Below are 20,506 nucleotides of genomic sequence, written 5' to 3' on the forward strand. Positions count from 1 at the left end.
ACCCGTCCGTCGGTGGCGGCGGCGGGGGTCATCCCTTACCTGCAGGGGTGGCGCCGAAGACTCTCACGACGGGCACCCGCTTGGCCGGGGCCTCTCGGAAGCGGGACTGGCAGGGGTCCAGGCCGGGCAGCGGGCTGCCCATGTAGTAGTCGGCAGTCACGATCCGCACTGAGAACATGTTTGTTCGCCGCCGCCGAGGCACCAGCACAGCACCGAGCGAGCGCGGAGCGAGCGCGGAGCCCGCACGGCTCCCCCCGCCCGCCGCTGCCGCCGCAGCGAGCGCGCGCGCGCGCAACACTGCCAGCGCCTACCGCTCCTCGCCCGCCCGCCGGAGCGCGCGCACGCTCCGCAGGAGCGCGAACAGCCCGGCACGCGCCTTGTCTGTGTCTCCGCTCCCCCCCCCCCGCCGCCGCCGCCGCCGCCTGATGCTGCCGCTCTGGGCGCGTGCGCGGCGGCGCGCCCCGCGCGCGCTCCTACAGCCGGTGCGGCCGCGCGCCCCTGAGGGACAGCGAGGGCTCGTCCCCCGCGGACGCCCCGGCGGCGACGGGGGCACCCCGGCCCCGGGCTGCAGCTGCTGTTGCCATGATGATGTCGTCACGGATGCAACCATTGGGGGAACGGCGGGGGGGGGGGGGGGGTGGATGGGCCATGCGTTGGGGGAAGGGGGCACAATGCGCAGAGGAGGTATCCCTCACTCCCTGACACTCATACGCGCTCCCCCCCACCCAATCTTTCGGGTGGGCTCGGCAGGCGGGGCGCGAGCCCGCGTGGGAGGGTGAGGGGAAATCTTTCTATCGCTTCCCCTGGTGGCGAGGGAGGAGGTAGGGAAGGAGAGAAGGACGGCCTCGGTGATTCGGCGATCGGCCGCGCGGGCTGAGGGTGAGGCTGCGGAATCCCGAGCCGCGGATGAGGCGGGAGAAGCAGCGCTGCCGGGACACGACGGGGTTAAGCTGGGTCGACCGCCATTTTGGATGGCGGGGAGGTGAGTCTCCGCACGCCGCAGGGGCCAGCCAAAAAAGAAAAACCCTAAGAAGATGGGGGCGAGGAAGGAGACGGGACACGGAGGAGAGGGTGGATCGGCCGCGTTCCCACCAGCGCCCGCGCGCCCTCGGGCTGTGACGGTCCGCGCGCGCGGCCGGGGGGCGGGGCCGGGGCTGCGGAGGGACGGCGGGGATTGGCGGCGGGGCCGAGCGCGCGGGAGGGGCGGGGCGGGGCGGGGCCGCGCGCGCTGCGGCGGAGCGGCGGGGGCGGGGTCGCGTCCCAGCGCCCCTGCGGGCGGCTCGGCACCGCGGCCGCGGCCCCCTGCTACCCCTGCTTGTCTGCCTCCTCTTCCGCCCTTTAGGAGAGCTTAGTTTGCGGTTTGCAGCGCTCTCATGCAGGCTTTTATTGAAAACCGTAAAACAGGCTTGACTTTAGGTTGAGGTGCTGAAAAAACCTTGAGTTTAGGTTTAAGATTCGTGTTGCAGTCTCTTTGTCTGAGAGCTGCGGATTCGGGAGGAAAGACCCCAAAACAGCAAATATCCAAAGAGCTGGCAGTGTGGGAGAGGAGCCGGTTAAAAGGCCAAATACTCACACGCACTGCGAGCGATGCTGATACATGTGCGTGCAGGACTGGATGATACGAGACAAATGTACGAATCCATAAAACCTGACAAACGTCCAATATGTAGAACACATGTTTCGCATTTTGGTTACATGTGTTTCGGGTTTAGATTTGAACAAAAGACAGGTCAGGCAGTTGCTACCCTTCATTTTTTCATTGTAATGAACAGGAAGCTTGCCTGTCTACTCAAGGGTAACTGGTTTCCTACTCTTTCTTTGTAGGCTGTTTATTTTCTCTAACTCACATCTGTTTTCCTCCTTAAACTCATTTTTATGAGAACAGAAAAAAAAAATCCAACTACCTTGTCATCAAGAAATCTTACGTCACAAAAGTGGTCAAAATAGGTTTGAATTCCAAACTTATTTTCATTGTATCTAAAGAATAACTGAGCTAAAACTTTAATTTTTGACAGTTGTTTACATTTGCAAAGCTAATATTTGGAAAACCTTTGGAACTGCAAAAATACTCTCATGAATACTTAGATTTCACAAAGGCTAATAAATCACTAGGAGTTTACTGGTGGGGCTTATTAACAAACAGCATCTCTTAACTATTGTTATTTGAATACATTTTGTACTGCTCCTTTACTAATCCATTTCCTTAATTTTCCATAGAACTTTGGTAGGGACAATAACAGTTCTTGTGTTACTCTATTCCGTGCTCTGTTTTCTTTCTGTTCACATGATCTTCTTAACTTGCTGAGCATTGTGTCTTCCCACCGTGTATTTCACTGACAGTTTAATGTCTTTGAACACTGGCAGATGTGGTCTGTTGCCTGCATGAGCTGAAGATACGTCAGCAGTGCTATTCTGTGCTAGGGGATACCAGTCCACTGCTGTATTCTGTTGTCATCTGCATAGGCAGGAGAACATCAGCTAGGTTGGTGAATAAACCAAGACATTTGAGCCACTGGTGGATTCTGGTTTCTCCTAAATGAGTGTGGTGTGTGAGATGTAGCACAAGTTCATATGTGGGAGTCCTGCTGAAGAGAAAGCAGTTGCCCACAGTAGAATAGTGTAGAAAGCTGAAATAACTAACTTCTTAGAAGCATAAAGCAGGATTTGCTAAAGCATGTAATTCAGAGTCTTCTATTTAAAATGACAAATTTTTTATGCTGTTTATTAAATCAGGGAGTCCCATACTTTGAATCAAAAAAACCAAGAACAGTTGATACCTAACCTACAGCCAGTTTCTTGTTCATATGAGGTGCTAATTTGATTTCTGAAAGTGTTGAATGTTACTCTCAGAAAAAAAAATTAAAGTGACTTTCCTTTTTGATGTAAATAGCTTAATCCAAGTGGTGGTCTTAAAGCCACGCAGACACTTTTGTGGAACTTGCATGCTTTCTGAGCTGTGCCTTTTCAGTTTTCCGTAATTTCCTACAGCTCACTTCTGCTTTCAGTTTTGTCTTGCAGTCAAGTCAGTAGGTTTGTCTGCAGGGTCGCACCAAGGTAAGACTGTATTTTCAGTAAAGGTTTGAGTCAGCACTGTCACAGGAGGTCCCCTGCCCTCCTCCTCATGTCAGTGCAAGCATTTGAATAGCTGCACAAGGAACCTGACTCAGAAACGGAGCCAGGTAAAAGCAATCCTACTAAAAAAGATGGGTTAGTTTTAACCTAGATCAGGTCCGTGATCTGCCTCATTATGTAGGGTGTGAAAGCCTGTGCTTGCACAGCGGAGGAGGCAGTGCAGGGGCTGAGATTGAGCAGCAGGAAAAGAGTACTTCTTCCAGAAAGCTTGGCTTGTGGTAGTTTAAGTTGCTGAAGCCTGAAATTCAGTTTAACCGTTTCAGTAGATGACAGACACAAAGCGTGTTTCTGAATTTCCTACATTTCAGTTTGTGTGTCAGTGTTTGTCTTTAGCATTTGTTCTATTTGTTGTTCATGCACATGAGTGGATGCATGTACGGTAAATACATTTTCTTCTAGTTTACACTTTACTACCTGAAAATGCTGCTGTCCTAGGGTGTCAGTAATTGTAAGAAGAAACCTCCTGGTTAGAGAGCACTACCGCCCATTTTCCCTGGTACCTCCAAACACTCTATGTTCTCTCTCTATAAGGTTTCATCCAGTTTTCTGTTATAAAGCAAGTCACCCCCTTTCTCTGTTCTTCCAGTTGCTAAGCAGCAGCTGTTCTCCCCATTAGCCAGCCAAGTATTTGCATGAAAATAATCACTCTTGAATATATAACTGGTCCTAATCATGCACAGCTAAACAGCTGTACAATCAAAATTTGAGTATTAATAGTATTACTTATCTGCATAACTGATGACTGTCTTTTAAGTTAGAATTACTCCATAGAGTAAAGTCAATAAAGGTTTGCCCTTTTTTTTAAACAAAATGCATGTCAGTTTTTATTATTCTTTAATGCTTACTATGTAGCTACTTAAAAATCCTGGTCACAAAATGATATCTGCAGTTCACAAAAAACTATAAATGCAAATATAAGCAGACACAGAATCATCTAGTGACTGAACATCATGGAGGCCAAGGGAAAAGCCACATTTTTCAAATATCTAATTATAGTAGCAGAGTGCAACAAAATTTGATGATGAAAGTTTAGACTATGACACAAAGGTAAAATTTCCAGCAGTACATCTTACCTTCAAAACCCACTTAGTTGTCCATGTTTGAGTTCCTATTGATTTCAAGGATGTTCCGTATTGCTGATGCCTATGATCTGAAATCTTGGAGTGCTCCCTCAGTCTGAGGATGCTGTGGATTTATCCAAACTATTATTTCAGAATGACAGCTGAGTGTGGCTCACATATTCTCAGGTGCTGTTTTTTCAGATGACACAAACACAGTGTCTGCAGGGAGAAAACCTGGATACATGGACAAGGAGTGATATGTGGTCCATCCAGTTGGTATCCCAACCTAGACAGTCAGACTGTCTGCATTACACAGGAAATTTATTTCCCAGTGTGCCCCACAGACTAAGTGAAATGAAGAAGGTCTGAATCTTCACACTGAAGTACTTGGTACTGTATAGTTCTGGACTGCCAAACCTGTACTTGCTTTGTCATTTATGAGAATCCATAGTCCTGTGTTAGACTGTAAGGCTCCATACACACCCAGTGCAAGAAGTCCACATGAGAGTTCTGACAAGCCTTGCTTATACTCCAGGAAGTTAAGCCCACTAAAGCCAGAATGTGAAGCAATAACATGCATGCCCATCAGACCAGCTGAAAGTCAATTACTCTCTGGTATCCACGAGTTGCTCAATTCCTTGTTGTTCACACGCTGTCCTTAGATTTTTATCTGATAACATCCAAACTGCCTCAGAGTGGCTCTTGGGCGGCTGAATTAATTTGTAGGGGTAACAGTGTTTTGGAAATAATGCTTAAGATCCTAATTAATGAGGTGTATTTGTTTGTTTGTTTGTTTGTTTGTTTTAATTCTCAATTACTAGCTACAGGCTAGGCAGTAGGCTCTGAAGTGTAGTGCAGTCACACATTTAGTCAATGGCATTACACCAGCAGTGTCTTGTCACTAGAAACCTGATGGGAAAACTAAACTAGGTCTCAATTATGAAAACATTAGAAGTATCAAAGCAGTCTTTTAGCAAAGGCTCTTAATAAACCTATCAGGGCAAGAACAGTGCCATGTGATTGGAAAGTAGCAAGTGTGCTTGAAGGAGAGCCCATGGGTATTGTATGGGACATAGGAGACAAATTATAACATAGGGTATGCAAAGGTGTAGAAGTAAAAAAAAAGAGATATATCTCTGGTGTAGTAACATTAGATTTTATTGGAGTAACTGTATTTTTTTAAAAAAAACAATTTTTTTGACAAAATTAAGTAAATTTCACAAAATCATCAAGGCTGGAAGAGACCTTCAAGATCAGCTAGTCCAACTGTCATCCAAGCACCACCATAATCAGATTTAATCTGTGCTTCCTATAAAGATTCAGTATAGTGTCATATGAGAAATGAAGGAGGATGCATAATGTAAAGAATTGCTGATGGGAAGTTCTGATGGATTGTTTTGAGAGAAGCACTATAAAACCGGAAGTTGGCTCCCGGTAGAGTCTGCCCATTTAATGTCTTTAGTGCAGTCCTAGTTAGCATATAAATAAAAGTTGCTAATAACCTTAAGTTTGAAGGAGAGCAGCATATCAAATAAGATCCATAACTTTGGAGTTAAGGAAGAAGAAAAAATATTTAAGCCAAAGAACACTGTCAATGTAGAATGATTAGACATAAACTGGAAATTAACTTCCCATGACAGAAGGTTTCAACCCAGTGGAAGAATGGATTTCTTCTCTCAGTGAAAGCAACAGGGCAGAGCATTTTAACAAATTTTAATACAGAGATTAATGAGATTATGGAAAGGGTTATATGATGTTTGCTGGTTATTGCACATGACTGCACCTGATTATCAGAATTCTAGAAGGATTGTATGCAGATCCCTGAACATTTCAATAGTGGTTCCTCTAATCAATGCAAACAATTTAGCCATTAGGAGAAATGAGTTTGCATCATCATTGTACAAAATACATTGTATACCATGGAGGTGGTACATCTTTCTGTTTCAGAAAATCTTGACAGTAGTGTACTAGTAGTATAAAAGGCAACCCTTTTACAACATGCATCATGGCATTATGTATATGTTCCTTTCTGTAAATGAGTTGTGTGTACAAACTCACATACATAATCTTTATACGAAAATGCAAACTACCTTTGACCATTTTTGTTTCCTGAGTTGTATTTGCATTTAGCAACTTATGTTTCTAACAGTTTTGACTGGAAGTTACCCTTTGTTGTTGTTTTTTTTGAATATAATGGGGTTTTTTCCAACATTTTCAGGTCTTGCTGTTGCCTTGTATCAGAAAAAACCTGCCACTGAATGTGCCTGCAGGAAAAAGCATAAGTATTCAAGAAAATTATATAAATTGAAATGTAAAAATTAATAAAGAATTACATGTGTAACAATGTAGAACTACATTGTAGAATTTAAAAATTTGAGAAAGTGCAACACATGCATCATGTAAGAAAAGGGCCAGTAAACACTTAATTGTAAAGATGAGACTCCTGATCTGCTCTTTGCTGACAGAATTCTACATGTCAAGAAGTGATTGAGGTTCCCTTCCATGCTTGGAAAGTGACCTATTGTCAAGAGTAAAATAATTATATGATTGCATAAGGAATTCAGTTTAGTGTAACAAAAACACATTGCTGGGGAGCAGTTAACAGTATAGCAGTAAGTGACATTTAGAGACTGTATGTATGACAGTGAGAATTTCATAGATGAAATTTGATTAAAATGAACTGATTAAGTCTTAGATAATTGAGGAATGGTGCTAGAGTTGTTGGCATTGCTGAACCAGCGTAATTTAAAAACCTGCTGTCTATTGCTTTGTACTAAATGACTAAAATTTGGGAATGGACTCAAAAGAGAAAACAGTGTTTAATGATATATAACATTTGAACATTAATACTATTTTGGGAAATGGTATGTTCAACAGAGTTATTGGCAAGTAGTGGAGTATACAAAGAAAAGTGGTTGAGCATTTGAATAGCTTTTTTTTAAAAAAATCAAAGTAATAGGTTTAGTTTTAGAAGAGAGCTGCCAATCCCTCCATACTCTGAAATTTCTATTCCACACAATGCAGCTCAGGTAGATGATTGTAAGAACTGCTTTTAAACAGGCAAGTGAAACATAATTTTTCATATTCTAGTTCTGATGAATAGCTGAAGCATTCAGTTGAAAGTCTCCATTGAGAAATATGTCTGGTGTGAAGAGAGTTAGCCCAAATGGTTCAAATAATAAGTAATTAGAAAGATGTCATAATGGAAAATTTTCAAGTACTGTAACTGCCAAAAGCCCTATCATTCTTCTATAACTTGTGTAGCCAAATACACATGGGTATGTGATTATTATTTGAATTTTTTGTTGTTCTAAAATGGGAAATGTGTTTCTGTGAATGAATCACAGAAATGGGGCTGGATGGTAAGGAGTGAAAGCCATTTAATTTTAGATGCTAAGTTTTTTTCTGCCATGTAGTCTGACTTATGGGAGGCATTCCTCATTCATGCATCAGACAAAGTGAAAAGCTTCAGCGCAATATGTAGATCACAAACAGCCATCTGTTATCCGAAAGGAAAGAGGAGTGTTGCTATAAGAGTAAACTTAAAATGTTTTAAAATTAGCTTAGAGATGACAGAGCTCCATTAAATATTTTGTCCATCTCTGTTGGTATTGGTCCCTGTCATATATGAATGTATACATTCTACAATATATATTATTTCAGATGCCTGCTATATTTTTTTCTATTAGGACAATTACCTCTAGTTTAGAACTCAGTATAGGCTTTCTCTAAGTTCCTAAATAAGTATGTATATAGAATGTTTTATCACTTCAAAATAATTATTTTTCCTTCTTGGGATTTGTTCCTTTGAAATGATTTTCCTGATCAAACTGAATGTTAAGAAAAAAGCATTTTGAACTTTTTACTTGCTTAGCTTAAGCTAAGTAAAGCAACACTTGTTTAGGCTTGTAACATTTCCTTTTGATTTTCTAGCTCCCAAAGAATTTCTGTTATTTTTACGTGAATTCCATCCAATTTGCATAGATCTTTCTTGTCATATGCCTAGAACTCATTGGTGATTTCCAGAGTTGTAAAGAGTGTGGATGGAGAATTTATGTTTTATGTCCAGGCAACCATATGACCTCCATTTGTAGGGCAGAACTAATTACTTGGGAGTATTGATGTTTGGTCCACCAAGACACTTGCAAGGACTCTGTTGGCTGTCCACAAATGAAGTGTTGCACAGTCTGCCTACAGCTGTGTACAGACAAACCATTACCTTCCTGCTCCAGGATACAGTGCTTCCAAGTATGCAACTCAAATCTAAATTAGTCTTTTTGTTGGTACTCTTACAAATCTATTTATAGTTTCTGCTTGCTTGTTATTCTTAGATCCTTTACAAATATGATGCCTTTGGGGTATTTCCATCCCACTGAATATATTCCAGAATCTGTTCCAGAATATTTCTCTCAGTCTTTTCCATAGCAGTAGCTTGCTTTTTCTTGTATTGAGTTTGATTTTACAGTTTTCTGGCTGCATTTTAGCCTCACTAATTTATGTTGAAGTATCTCAGTGTCCTCAAAGTTGCCCACATTGCAGCCTCTCGGGGAGTAATGAAGCTGTCAAATAAAACAAGGTCTCGCAATGGTTCCTGTGGCACTACAGGTATAGATAAATTACTGCTTTTCCTTTATTCCAGTTTTATCTTGAGCCCTATAATATTCACTGTTTTCTTTAAGCTACAGAATTTTTACACAGTCCTTGTGTCTTTCGACCTCCTGCTCTGCACTGTAATCTATCCAGCACATCCTAAGTGATTTTTGAGGTTTCATTAGAGTACCATATGCTTTTCAAAAATTGAGTTATTGAGTTATATATATATCTAAAGGGCTCCTTTGGACGCTGTATTTTGTTCTGGATTTTGAGGGAAGTGGTGGTGTTTGTTTTATTGTAAGCTAAGTATTGCCTAGTATTCGCTGTCCTTTAAGGCTAACATTTTCAGACTTGCTTGGTCTGAAATTAACGTAATTTCAGAGGTAATGCTCTTATCTAGATGTTTAAAAAACTAATTTTGTGGCTACTGAAACCTAGTTTCAAAAGTGTTCACTTACTGAATACTTTTTGCTAGTGTTCTTTTTTTTCTCAGTACTTGCACTGAAGGGATGATATTATTACGTTATTTTAATATTGAGATGGTATTATTATTATTATTATTATTATTATTACTACAGTCTACCAATTCTAGTAGTATCTGCTGAAGGATGACCCTGGAAATGCAGACCCCATCAGCACACAGATCTACCTCAACAATTTGAGTCTTGCAAATAAAATTAAATTTCATACCAATATATACTCATCTTTTTACATCTCAAAGCATGAGATAGGTACCACTGGAGATGCTAACTGGGGAAAAAACCAAATTTATAGAGTAGATCTGCTAATCTAATGTTATATGTTAACTGAAGTTAGGACAGATTGAAAGGCAAGACACTGTGATTCTGTTCCCAGATTTTGGGGAGGAAAATCATGTGTGCTGTTTATAAACACGTAGTCGATACAGAAATTGGCTATGTTCTCTCTGGAAGCTGTGCAGTTAAGTGACTGGGACTGGATTCTGTTAAGATATGGTGCATGTTTCCTGCTGTGTCTTGAGTAATCTTGCAGCTCTTCTGCTTAGAAAATCAGTGACACTTGTTTTTGTCCAAAAGCGGGACCTTGATGACTTGGCTAATAAGATGAAACAACGCTGTCCCCAAAATCTGTGAAGTATTAAGTACTATTTCCAGCCTCTTCAGACACTGCACCTCCACCTTCCTTTCCCTGTGCTACTTTTTAAGCTATTTTGTGGAGACAGTATTTTGTCCTGTTTTTCTGACGACAGGACTAAGGCTTTTGACCTATTTAATTTTTAATCTCTAATAATTAACTGGTGTGTTTGCATTAGGACAGTGTTTCTTTGAAAAAAAAAAAAAGGTGAGTGAAAGTACTAATGCACAGGGGGAAATAGGAAATTATTATGCCATAAAAATAACTTTGAGAGAGTGTCACATTGTTCAGAGAGGGAAGAGAACCTTCCAAGAAGTGATCACATTCTCAAACTCAGCTTTAAATGCGTTCTTTATCTTTAAAAGGAAACAGAAGATAATCAGTCAGTAAATCAAGTGTAGTTGTGGGCTTGTCTGCAAAGCTGTAGCATTCTGAAATAAGGCATTAGGACTAGGCATTTGACATAAGAATTGTCAGTGCCTAGGTCTCTTGTGCCTTGAGAAAAATGGGTATGTCTTTCATTAAACAATACCTTTTCTCCATACCCTGATTTTTTTAATCTTGATCATTGTCTAAAGATAGCAGCTATGGTGGCTATTCTGGGTAAATCTTTAGCTACACATTAAAATCAGACTATATTTTTGTGCTGTAATGAATAAGCTTTTAAAAGCTTAAGTTTTTTTAACATCTATTTGTTTGAAGAGGAAATTGGATTTCTTATGAAAAATCTCCACCTTTTCTTAGTTGCGGTTGGAGAAAAAAAAAAGCAAGTTTAAATACATGTTTTAGCTGCCACTGTTTTTTGTGATCAAACTTTCAATACCAGTAATCTGAGTTTCCCCTCTCTTGCTCCAGCCAAGGTTACTAGTCAGTTCCCTCATTTCCTCTTTTTCTTACTGGCACAGATTGCTTTTTTTTTTTTTTTTTTTTAAGTACTTCAGAAATTACTTCTTTTAAACAAAAGAAATCCACAGCATCCATGCTTTTCAAGCTTATCCTGAGTAGCTTTAATCTTTTATCACAATTTGGAAGTAATAATATTTTTAAAATTAAATAGTTCTGTTTAGGAGTAAATTTCACTCAGATAAAGAGAAAATACAGCAGTAGTTGCCAAAGGGATAAAGTGCATTACTGGTAACATGCTTTATTTCTTATGTTGTGACAGAAAAGGAGCTGAATGAGCATGTTATGGGCACAACTTTTCAGTAAATACTGTATTGTTGTTAGCATAATATATATCTATGTTCCTAAGAAACCAAAAACTTTGTAAGCTTATTTTAATTTAATCATTTATAAAATTATAACACTGCTACTTCCAAGGTTTAAAAATTCCAAATTATTTGGTATGAACTGTAGCATTAGAGTAGAATTCATAATTTCCTCCTTTGGTTCCTTTTTAATGTTCCTTACCGTATATTGCAACTATACTGTGAAATGAAAAAGGACTGCTGAGACCACTGCATTCCTCTGCCTTCCAGTGCTATCCCTGAGCAGCGTGGGAATGCTGCTTTGGATGGCTCTTGCTCTTATGGTCCTAAACTGCCCCCTGGCATGCTGGCCCAGGTGACGAGCAGCCTGGTGTTCAGGTTTGTTCCTTAGGACCATTTTACTAAATGGTATAGGCAGAGCAGCAGTGTCTCAGATCAGGTTTTTAAAACGTGCCAATTTGCCAAATTCAGAACAAGACCTTTAGGGTTATTCCGTTCCATTGACTGATTTCTTTTCTATGTGCTTCAAATAGAACCACAGAATGGTTTGGCTTGGAAGGGACCTCTAAGATCATCTAGTTCCAAACCCTCTGCCAAGGGCAGGGACACCTTGCACTAGACCAGCTTGCTCAAACTCCCATCCAGCCTGGCCTTGAAATGCATTAATTACTTTTCATAACATCCAAATAAATGAGTAATAAGGGCCCCTGCCTAAAGGTCCTTTGTCCCTGCACTCAGTACTATGTATGTAAGCTATCTAATTATTGTTCAATGAAAAAAGCATAAGAAGGCCTAGGAAATCGAAGCTTCCTTATTCTTTCTGTCCTCCAAGTCTTCCAGTCATCAGCAATGATTGGCAAATTCCCAAACTGGAGGTAAGAGATGCTTTACATGCAACTACCTGCTGATGGAAGCATTCTCCTCGGAGTGTGCCAGGACTGTGAGACAGGAGAGGTTGGCTTGGTGTCCTTCAAATGGAAAGTCTAGAATCCAGTCTGCTGTTGCCTCTTCAGCTGCTGTTGAATAATGCACCATCCTAACCACTCTGCTGCTACATAAAAGTATGCAACAAAGGTGTATGTCCCAAAGGAGGGGGAGATAACCACTGCCAAGACTTACTTAGTTCTAGAAAAGCTTACGCAGCAGATGCAAATTTGTGCCTGATGACTGATCTAAATTTTGCCAAGGAGAGAGACAGACTGAACAACAATAAATGTCCTGTAACCTGTTGTCTGGGCTACCGTAAATGTGTCTCTGGTTCAAGCTTTTAAGAAGGCAGGAGTTGTGGTGCAATACTGTCACCAGGTGCTGGTGTTGGAGGACTAAACTCTCTCAGTTCTATACATTCACCCATCTCGTTGGGTGGGCAATAGCCGGGTTCTGCACACCATTCAAGTTGGGCATGAATGCCTACACAAAGGACCAAGTTCTGAAGAATTAGGTCAGGAGGTTTTACATCTAATTAGGCCTCTAATCCTACAAATCACTTACAGTTTTGCATTATTTTATGTTCATTGTGTCTTAAATGGAACTACTCATTTGAGTGAAGTTATGTGTGTAATTGCACACAGGATCAGATCTGGGCAGTAACATTTTGGCTTATTATTCCTACCGTAGCACTGTTGCAAATCAGGTATCTCTGATGTTACACCTTGCCCAGACAGGGTGAAGGGGTAGCTGAAACTGAATATGTTTCTGTGAAATGGCTTGCACTCCATTACTGTACCTGTCCAAACCAAGCACTTCCAGGAAGACACATCATAGGGAGCATTTCAGCTGTTAAGAGAGTCATAAGGCATAGATTTTCAATGCAAAAGGTCATGAGGCTGCAGTTTCACTGGGTAATGTGCTGCATTTGCATATACACATATTCAGACAGTTAATGGTAGTGCAGAATGCTTTAACGATTTTCATTTGCATCAAGCTGTTCTCACCTCTTAGGAACATAATGGATAAATAGAAGAGGCCTTTTGTTTGCTCTTCATGAAAGTTACCAGTGATTAAGTGCTGCTGAGGGAACAGACTCATGCTCTCATTTGAAAAGAAAAACCAAAACCAACAACAAAACTGCCCATCAAAGCTGACTTCAAAGTGACCTACTTAATTTTGATTTAAAATGGCACTTGAGTAATTTATTTTAATGTTATGCAGATTTCATAATTCAAAACACAGAAGTGGTCACTCAACTGAAAATACAGAAATAGTTATTACATCAGTTGCAAAATACTCATAATTTGTTAGGATACTCTTTATAGTATTGAATTACAAACAAAGCTATATACACTTAGGTTTTCTTCCAAATGGATTCAGCAGTCACGTTTTTTATTAAAAAATATGTCCAGAATAGTGGTAATTTGATACTTTTTGCACTATGCTATGGTGTTTCATAAGAAAATCCATGCCAGAGGCTTGCTAGAGAAAATCTTGTCATGATTCCATATAGGGTCTCCCTGTGAAAATCTTCTCCACGCCTACCTGGAGTATAAAGGTCTACAGACTTTGGACTATCTCTTGGACCCTTGCAACTCAGTATCAGCTTCTTGGGCTCCTCTGTCATGCATCAGTTCAAAAGCCCCTTCTTGAAAAGGGCTTAAAGGAAGTTTTCTTAGTCTCTGGCTGTGTTATGTTTTTAGGCATTTTCTGAAGGATTTTGTGTGCAGTTCAGCCTCTTTCAGTGTAATCTTGAAAAAAATCTGAGTGGCTTTTTGAGAATAAAGCTCTGTTCTTAAATACCTTTCTCTCAGAATAGTCATGCTTAAATTTTTGTTCCTAATTTGTAGGCACACAAGTCACAATTTCATTGCCCTGATTTGCACATTGGTGCCTTGGTACCAGTATTTTTTATTATATTTTTCCAAATGTGCTAGAGTCTCAATTTCTTATGTCACTCTGAGAAGCTCAGCCAAGACACTCCATATCCCAAATACCCAAATTTCAGTAGTCTCCACTCAGGGTACAAGGGTGCAATGTTTCTGACAGCTGCTAGAATGAACAGGCTTTCAAGTACTTGGGTCTTTCCAGTTAATGATTTTCAGTTCTTTCAATTTCTAGCCCCTTGCCTTCCAGACAGTGATCTTGACTACTTCTTGTGCCATCCCATGCCTATCATTTAAATCAAGATATGGAACTTGACTTCATGTGTTTAGAATATTCTCCATTTTCACAGAATCAGTAGGATATTTGGGGAACACAGAATATGCAAATGCAGACCTGCTTAATACATAATTTTTATGGCCCTTCTGTTTTGTATTGGCTTTGTAATGTGTCCAGTGTTTGACTAAGAGGTAATTAAATTTACAATGAGAATATATTGGTCCCTCCTTCTCTTCACTGATTTTAGTTCTTTACTCCTCCAGTTAATTTTCTTTTAAATCTGCCTTTGTATTCTCAGTGTGCCATGAAAAGACTAGTCAACAGCCTGAATACAGGGGCAGTTGAGGGAAACTTCTGTCTGCAATCAATCTCCCCACTACAGGAGGGGTGCTGGATATCCTTACATGTACAATAAAACTGGCTGAATTCAGTGACCACTGCCTGACCAGCATAACAATTCCTTAGCAATTTATGGCAGGTTTGGAGAACAAGGATTTAGGATTACATTCAAGAGGTTTGTGCATGCAAGGCTTTGACTTTCTTCGGTTAGAAATACGAGACCTGTTTGGAGTTATGTGTAATTTCAGTGTATGGTAAGATGCAATGTCTTCACACATGAAAATAAGATCCATTATTGACATTATATTTCAGTACATGTAGATAAAAATGTATTTTACATGTATTTTCTGTGTAGATTCTTTGCATTTTGTGTGTTTGTAGCCTCACAGTGGTCTTGATCATCTTAATCTTGGGTTTTAGTTATGCACTTACGTGCAACACGTGGAAATATAGCTTACTAAGTGAATATGACTGAGGGGATATTCCAGGAGCAAATCCTAGAAGTGAAGATGAAGCATTTTAGCTGATGCTGACATAATTGCAGAAACTCCTTGCTGTAGTGGGAAAGCTTTGTTCAAAACCAAAAATATTCTTATGGTTTTAATTGAGTGGCAGAAAATTACTTCTGTGTGGTCGTCCCTGCTAAGAGTTTCTTTAAAACCAACATTTTCCATTTTTCCTTGTTTATTTCTTTTTTGGCTAGTAGTTGCCTCCCTGAATTGGATTTATAAACTATGCATCTAAGGAGGATAAAATGTTTTCTGAAGAATTTGATCCAGATGTATATTACTGTTTCAAGAAATGTATTTTAAGATATTTAGGGTGAAGAAGGGTTTTTGGAAATTGGGGAGGTTGTTTGGGTTTGTTGGGATATTTTGGTTTTTTGGGTTTTTTTTAAATATCCTCGTTAACTTTGAAGCAGCCAAATTCTTGCTGTGTAAAACTCCAGGAAAGTCTATAGTATTTCAGCAGGGATTCATGTGGCCCTTGCGTTTTTGGACTGCATCGTGTTGCAAGCTCCTAAAATAGGACTGTTTGGACAGCTACAGGCTTCCCATCTTTTTGTCTGGAAAGGTTATAAAATGGAACAGGCAAGCTTTTCACTGAGCTGCTGAGAATGCAGTTCTGGCTATGCAATCAGGACTAAATAAGGAGCAAGATCTGCACTAAAAATAGAAACAGAGGCTGATCCAACTGCAGCGTGAGTTATAATCCTCACATAGCAAAGGGCTGGTAGGTTCAGCTGAGGACACTCAGTTACAGAGAATCAAATAAACTTTATCCTGCCCCTAAAAAACCATCATACCCTAGCTGCTCTAACCAGATTTTTACCAGTCAGCAGAACTATTAATCATGCCTGCAAATTATTTAACATGTTTTTTCAAATGTAGATCTCTTACTATTATTATTTTATTAGAGAGAAGATTATATTTGTGACATAGTAAGAGAGAAATGTGGGTTGGGTTTATGTAACTGTTTGAGGAACGTGGTGGAAAAAGACACAGAGAGAGATTTACTGCACTTTTCCTCTCAGCTGGGTAAATACGTTCTTATCACTGCTTTGTGCCTTAAGCTAACGTGTCCGCTGCCATGACGCGACTCCAGCTGGGCACAGTGAGCTGATCTGGGTATCTGGCCAGGCCTGGGCTCTTGTCACAGTCTGTGCAGTTCACAGTGCGTGCTTTGAGGGCAGTTATTCTGCCTATTTCAAGAACAAAGTACAGAACTGTATAGTTCGTTCCTGCCCCCTCCCCTCTTTGTTGGTAAAATAGTTCAGAACATACTCATCTTTTATTTGTGTATTTTCACTTCCCACTAACACATACCTCATAAGCTTAAGCCAAACTTGCCCAGGGAGTTCAAATATATCCTTTGATACAGAATAGATTGCTATTTCTTATTTGTTGTTAGGAACATTTGGTTATTAAATATTTGGATTCAATGAACACAGCCAGCTACAGCTATGTTCTGCTTGCTTTCTTTGCCTGTTCCTGCATCTCTCCAGGCAGTAATATGGCAAGCATGAACAAATTTTCTGTTACTTCAGTCTTAAAAGGCAGAGAATCTGTAACAGACTCTAGTAATTCATCATAAAATTCCAATTATTCTAAATATGATTACATATGAAAATTTTAAATAGTAGAAGACACCAAATCACTCATCTACTAACTAAATGTTTAAAAATATTTTAATTAATTTTTAGTTTTCAATTAGCTGCAGAATTTTTACTGAAAATACACCCTGTTTGTGCATTTTTTGCCTGTTAATCACAGGTGTTGCTCAGTCAAATTGGAAGACAGTGAGTGGAGGAGAAACATCTGGGTCATTTGACACATGCAAAAGCTCACATAGCAGTGGGAGTAAGTGGAATAAGACCAAGGACAGAGGTCATCAAACTTGCACAGGCCAAGAGCAAGACAAATAAAATACTCTGTGTCAGTGAGTCACAAATCAATGGCTTGGCTGCATTTTCCTCATTCAGTTCCCTCCACACCATAACATGAACTACAACATTCTCTGTTTCCAGACTCCTATCCCAGCACCCCTATCTCCTCTCTTCCGCGCCCCATACTGAGTGCACAGCTTAGCAGAAGCTGCGAGCAGCTGCCTTGCAGAAAGCCAAGCTGATCAACACCATCTTGTAGCTGGGGAGGCAGCAGCCTCATTCTCCAGCTGAGTTCAGAGGCCTTTTTCCTTGTTTTGTTTTTGTATTCTCATTATTTGTGCTTATATTTGAAGATCTATGTTTTCTAGGGGGAAAAAAAAGGAGTGTGTGCAGTCCAGGAGGCATAGAGAAGGGACATTGGGTGATCACTGCTGTAAGTGCTTTACAGTGAAATATGTGTATCATTGCATTTTAGTCATTCAAAACTTACTCTGATTGTCTCATTTTTGACATAAATGAAATCTTTATAAGACTACATAAGGTTTTGCATGAGTTTAACAATGGGTTACACACACCTAGTTTTTGTGTACTGTTAGCTATTTGAAAGAAATCATTTGGTGTAATAAAAGCAATATAAGCCTGAACTGCAGACACAGTAATTTTAGTGAATTTATTAAAAGTAGTTAAATACTAGTATCAGTTAAGTGATTACTCTTGAAAAGTCACACCCAATACAACAAAGAATTGTTTAAATTATACATAGAAAGAGGGAAAGCCTTTTAATAACGTATTTTAGGTAACTGAAAGTTGCACAAAGAGGAAATGGCATTGCTTGAACTCAGTTTCAGCCCACCCTGAGGTTTACATGAACATCATATCAGTTTACACTGAGTCTGGTTCTAGATTAGGAAACAGTGGTGGTGAACAGAGCATTATAACTGAAATGTTAACAGGTAACTCCAAAACTACATATGAACAGGTGTGAGATTCTACCTTGCCTGCCTCTTCACTATTAATTCTGAATGTAATAAAAACATGGAATAATTTCTTAAGTCCTTACACATGCAGAATGAATAAATCCAAATTAAGAATTTTTTTCTTAGAGAGGATTTGTTTATTTTTTATCAGAGTCCTTTTGAAGTACAAGGGAAGGTCACAGCTGTTCTCTTCATTCACATGTAGTCTAATAAAACAAACAACATATGTATAGGTCACAGGAGTTTAGCACTCAGAACATAGGGATTTGTATATGATTTTGAAAACTGTAAATAACAAACGACGCTTAACCTTTTTAATTCTGCCCATCAACCTGATTTTTTAGTAATGATTTGTGTTGGAATTAAGGTTTTCATATATCACAATATTCAGAAAAATAAAAATTCCCCCACCAAATGCAAGATAGCAAGGTCCACATTACATCCTCAGTCTTAATTCCAATTGTCGTAAGTCTTATAGATTTACATAATTACTGCATTTGCATAATCACTTAAGACCTAGATCTGTGCTCCAATGAAAGCAGACCTGAAACCTTTTCCTAAATAATGCTTAACTGGATTTTGTACTGCGAGGATACAGGACTGACCTCAGAAATGGGCATATTGCCCTTTCCTTAGAGTATGTTGGCATCTGGGCACCTGAGTGAGTTTGGTGGGTTAGTACAGGAGCATCCTAATGGTCATGAGCAGTCTGCTGTGGTCCTTGTGCCATAATATATCTGGAGTGGATAGGGCTTGGGGAGGAGCGGCTATGGATTATACCATGTTTGCTCATGGGCCAAAGGGCTTTTGGTTCAATTACAGTTTGGATGCAGCTGTGGGGGTCTCTTTTACCCTCAGAGGGATGCTTTCAAATAGTGAGGATTAAAGTAACAAACCCCAAATGTATCAGTTTCTTGTAAGTCAAGTGGGAAGATTAGCTGAAAATTCACATATACAAATCAATGTGTCCTTCCCCTTTTAAAAATTCTTCTTGTTGAAGACAGTGAGCTACAGAAACCCATCAGTTTGCACATGGTCACATGGATATTTGCTTTTGAACCAGGCAGTGAATTTCCCTTTGACTTGCCCAAAACACAGAACCCTCACCTCTCTTTTCACTCTAAAAATTCTGTCAGTTTGGGGAAATTGTGCTTGCTAGACTGAAACACTAGAAAGCAGGTAAGTATTTCAGTGCAGAATAGGTGGTTGCTATTGTTATATGATAGTATAAATTAATTAATTGTAGGAAATAGGTAACTTACAGGATATAGGTCAGGTCTTGACACCACACAAGTCATGACAGAAAGTTACGGTCATCTGACAGTTTTTGGATGGCCTCTTTACAGTTAAGTCAGACCCTTAAACCAGTTTCCAGTGGACAAATATCTGAATCAGAAAGGTCATCATGATTGTGAGCAATCTTATATGGCTTCATGTCAATAGTGTGAGAATGTGGCATTACTCTCTGTGCCAGGAAGAAATTAAATTATGATATTTGCATGAAATCTTTTTTTGTGTTGTGCTTAGTCTGCAGAATATCTGCTTAAAAGATTTCAGTAGATACTCCCAAACACAGACAGGAAATCAAAAACAGTTGAAGGTGTCTTTTCAAAATAGAGTTGCCCTGAATGGACATCTTCAAGCACAAGCCAACAAGGCAGTGATTTTCTTGTTTCAGGGATAGCTGTTTCCTTTTATTTTTTCCTGTCAGTCCTTCTAATTGGTAGATTACTTGGCAAAATCAAGTAAGACTCAGCAAAATTAACCTTTTAAATAACTACTTGCCAAAAGAGTCCTGCTTTCCAAATATCCTGAATAGATTAACTGTAGAACTAATGGACTTCCAGCATTTGGACCCACCAAAGAAAGGAACAGTTTGGTATCTGTAGTTAAAGTTATTCCCTCTCTTAGCCTGCATGCTGGATAGTGGTTAAGAATAGGAAGTGCTGCTTTTCACTCATTCTTGCACAATCGTAAGAAGATCTCATTCAGGCAATTCTAATTGGCAAAGAAAATGAGATTTTCCTCCTAGACCCGTGAAGTATCTTGAGTACATTTCAGAAATTGCTACATGATGTTTTAAACCCTCTTCTGGCTTTGGAGCAGTGGCCAGTCCTGAAAGGCTGAAAGAAGTTAACTTGCAGCAGTCGATATTCAGTATCTTTGCCCGCTCACTGAATTCTTGAAGGTTCTTGAAGTGTACATCTAAGGTAAATATGGTAGTTCTGCTTCAGACTGGGACCTGTATCTGGAACCATCAGCTCACGGAAGTCCCTATCCTTGACAAAAGTTTTATGCCTTTAATGACTTTTGGCCATCACTTCAGTGACAAGAGAGATGGAAAAATCAAGATGATCCCTCTTCTGTAAATGGATACAGAGCATTTAATTCAATCCTCCAGTTTCTGTCGATGATGGTTACGGAGCTCCACCTGAACTAGAGGATTCATCTTTCTGTATTCTTCTGTCAAACCACATGTTATTGGAGTCAGTCATCTCTTTACACTTGGAATGTAACAACTGCCCTGTTAACTACAAAAAGTGAAGTATTTTAAGATACTCACTTGACTTTTCTTACCTAGTTATTGCAGGCTGCATTCTGTTT

General features: G+C 40.0%; 1 protein-coding gene and 1 long non-coding RNA gene across 2 annotated transcripts in view; one reads left to right on the top strand and one right to left on the bottom strand.

Annotated features, from left to right (window-relative positions):
• Window positions 1-261, bottom strand: part of REV3L (REV3 like, DNA directed polymerase zeta catalytic subunit) — a 118,085-nt gene extending 117,824 nt beyond the window's left edge. Inside the window, exon 1 of the mRNA XM_048295958.1 lies at window positions 40-261. Coding sequence (XP_048151915.1) covers window positions 40-178 — 139 coding nt within the window. The 5' untranslated portion in view covers window positions 179-261. The remainder of the gene's footprint in view (window positions 1-39) is intronic.
• A 407-nt stretch (window positions 262-668) lies between these two features.
• Window positions 669-20,506, top strand: part of LOC125323382 — a 58,753-nt gene continuing 38,915 nt past the window's right edge. Inside the window, exon 1 of the long non-coding RNA XR_007202509.1 lies at window positions 669-982. This is a non-coding gene — a long non-coding RNA (uncharacterized LOC125323382). The remainder of the gene's footprint in view (window positions 983-20,506) is intronic.

Source organism: Corvus hawaiiensis, chromosome 3, assembly GCF_020740725.1.
Source record: "Corvus hawaiiensis isolate bCorHaw1 chromosome 3, bCorHaw1.pri.cur, whole genome shotgun sequence".
Classification (NCBI taxonomy): domain Eukaryota; kingdom Metazoa; phylum Chordata; class Aves; order Passeriformes; family Corvidae; genus Corvus; species Corvus hawaiiensis.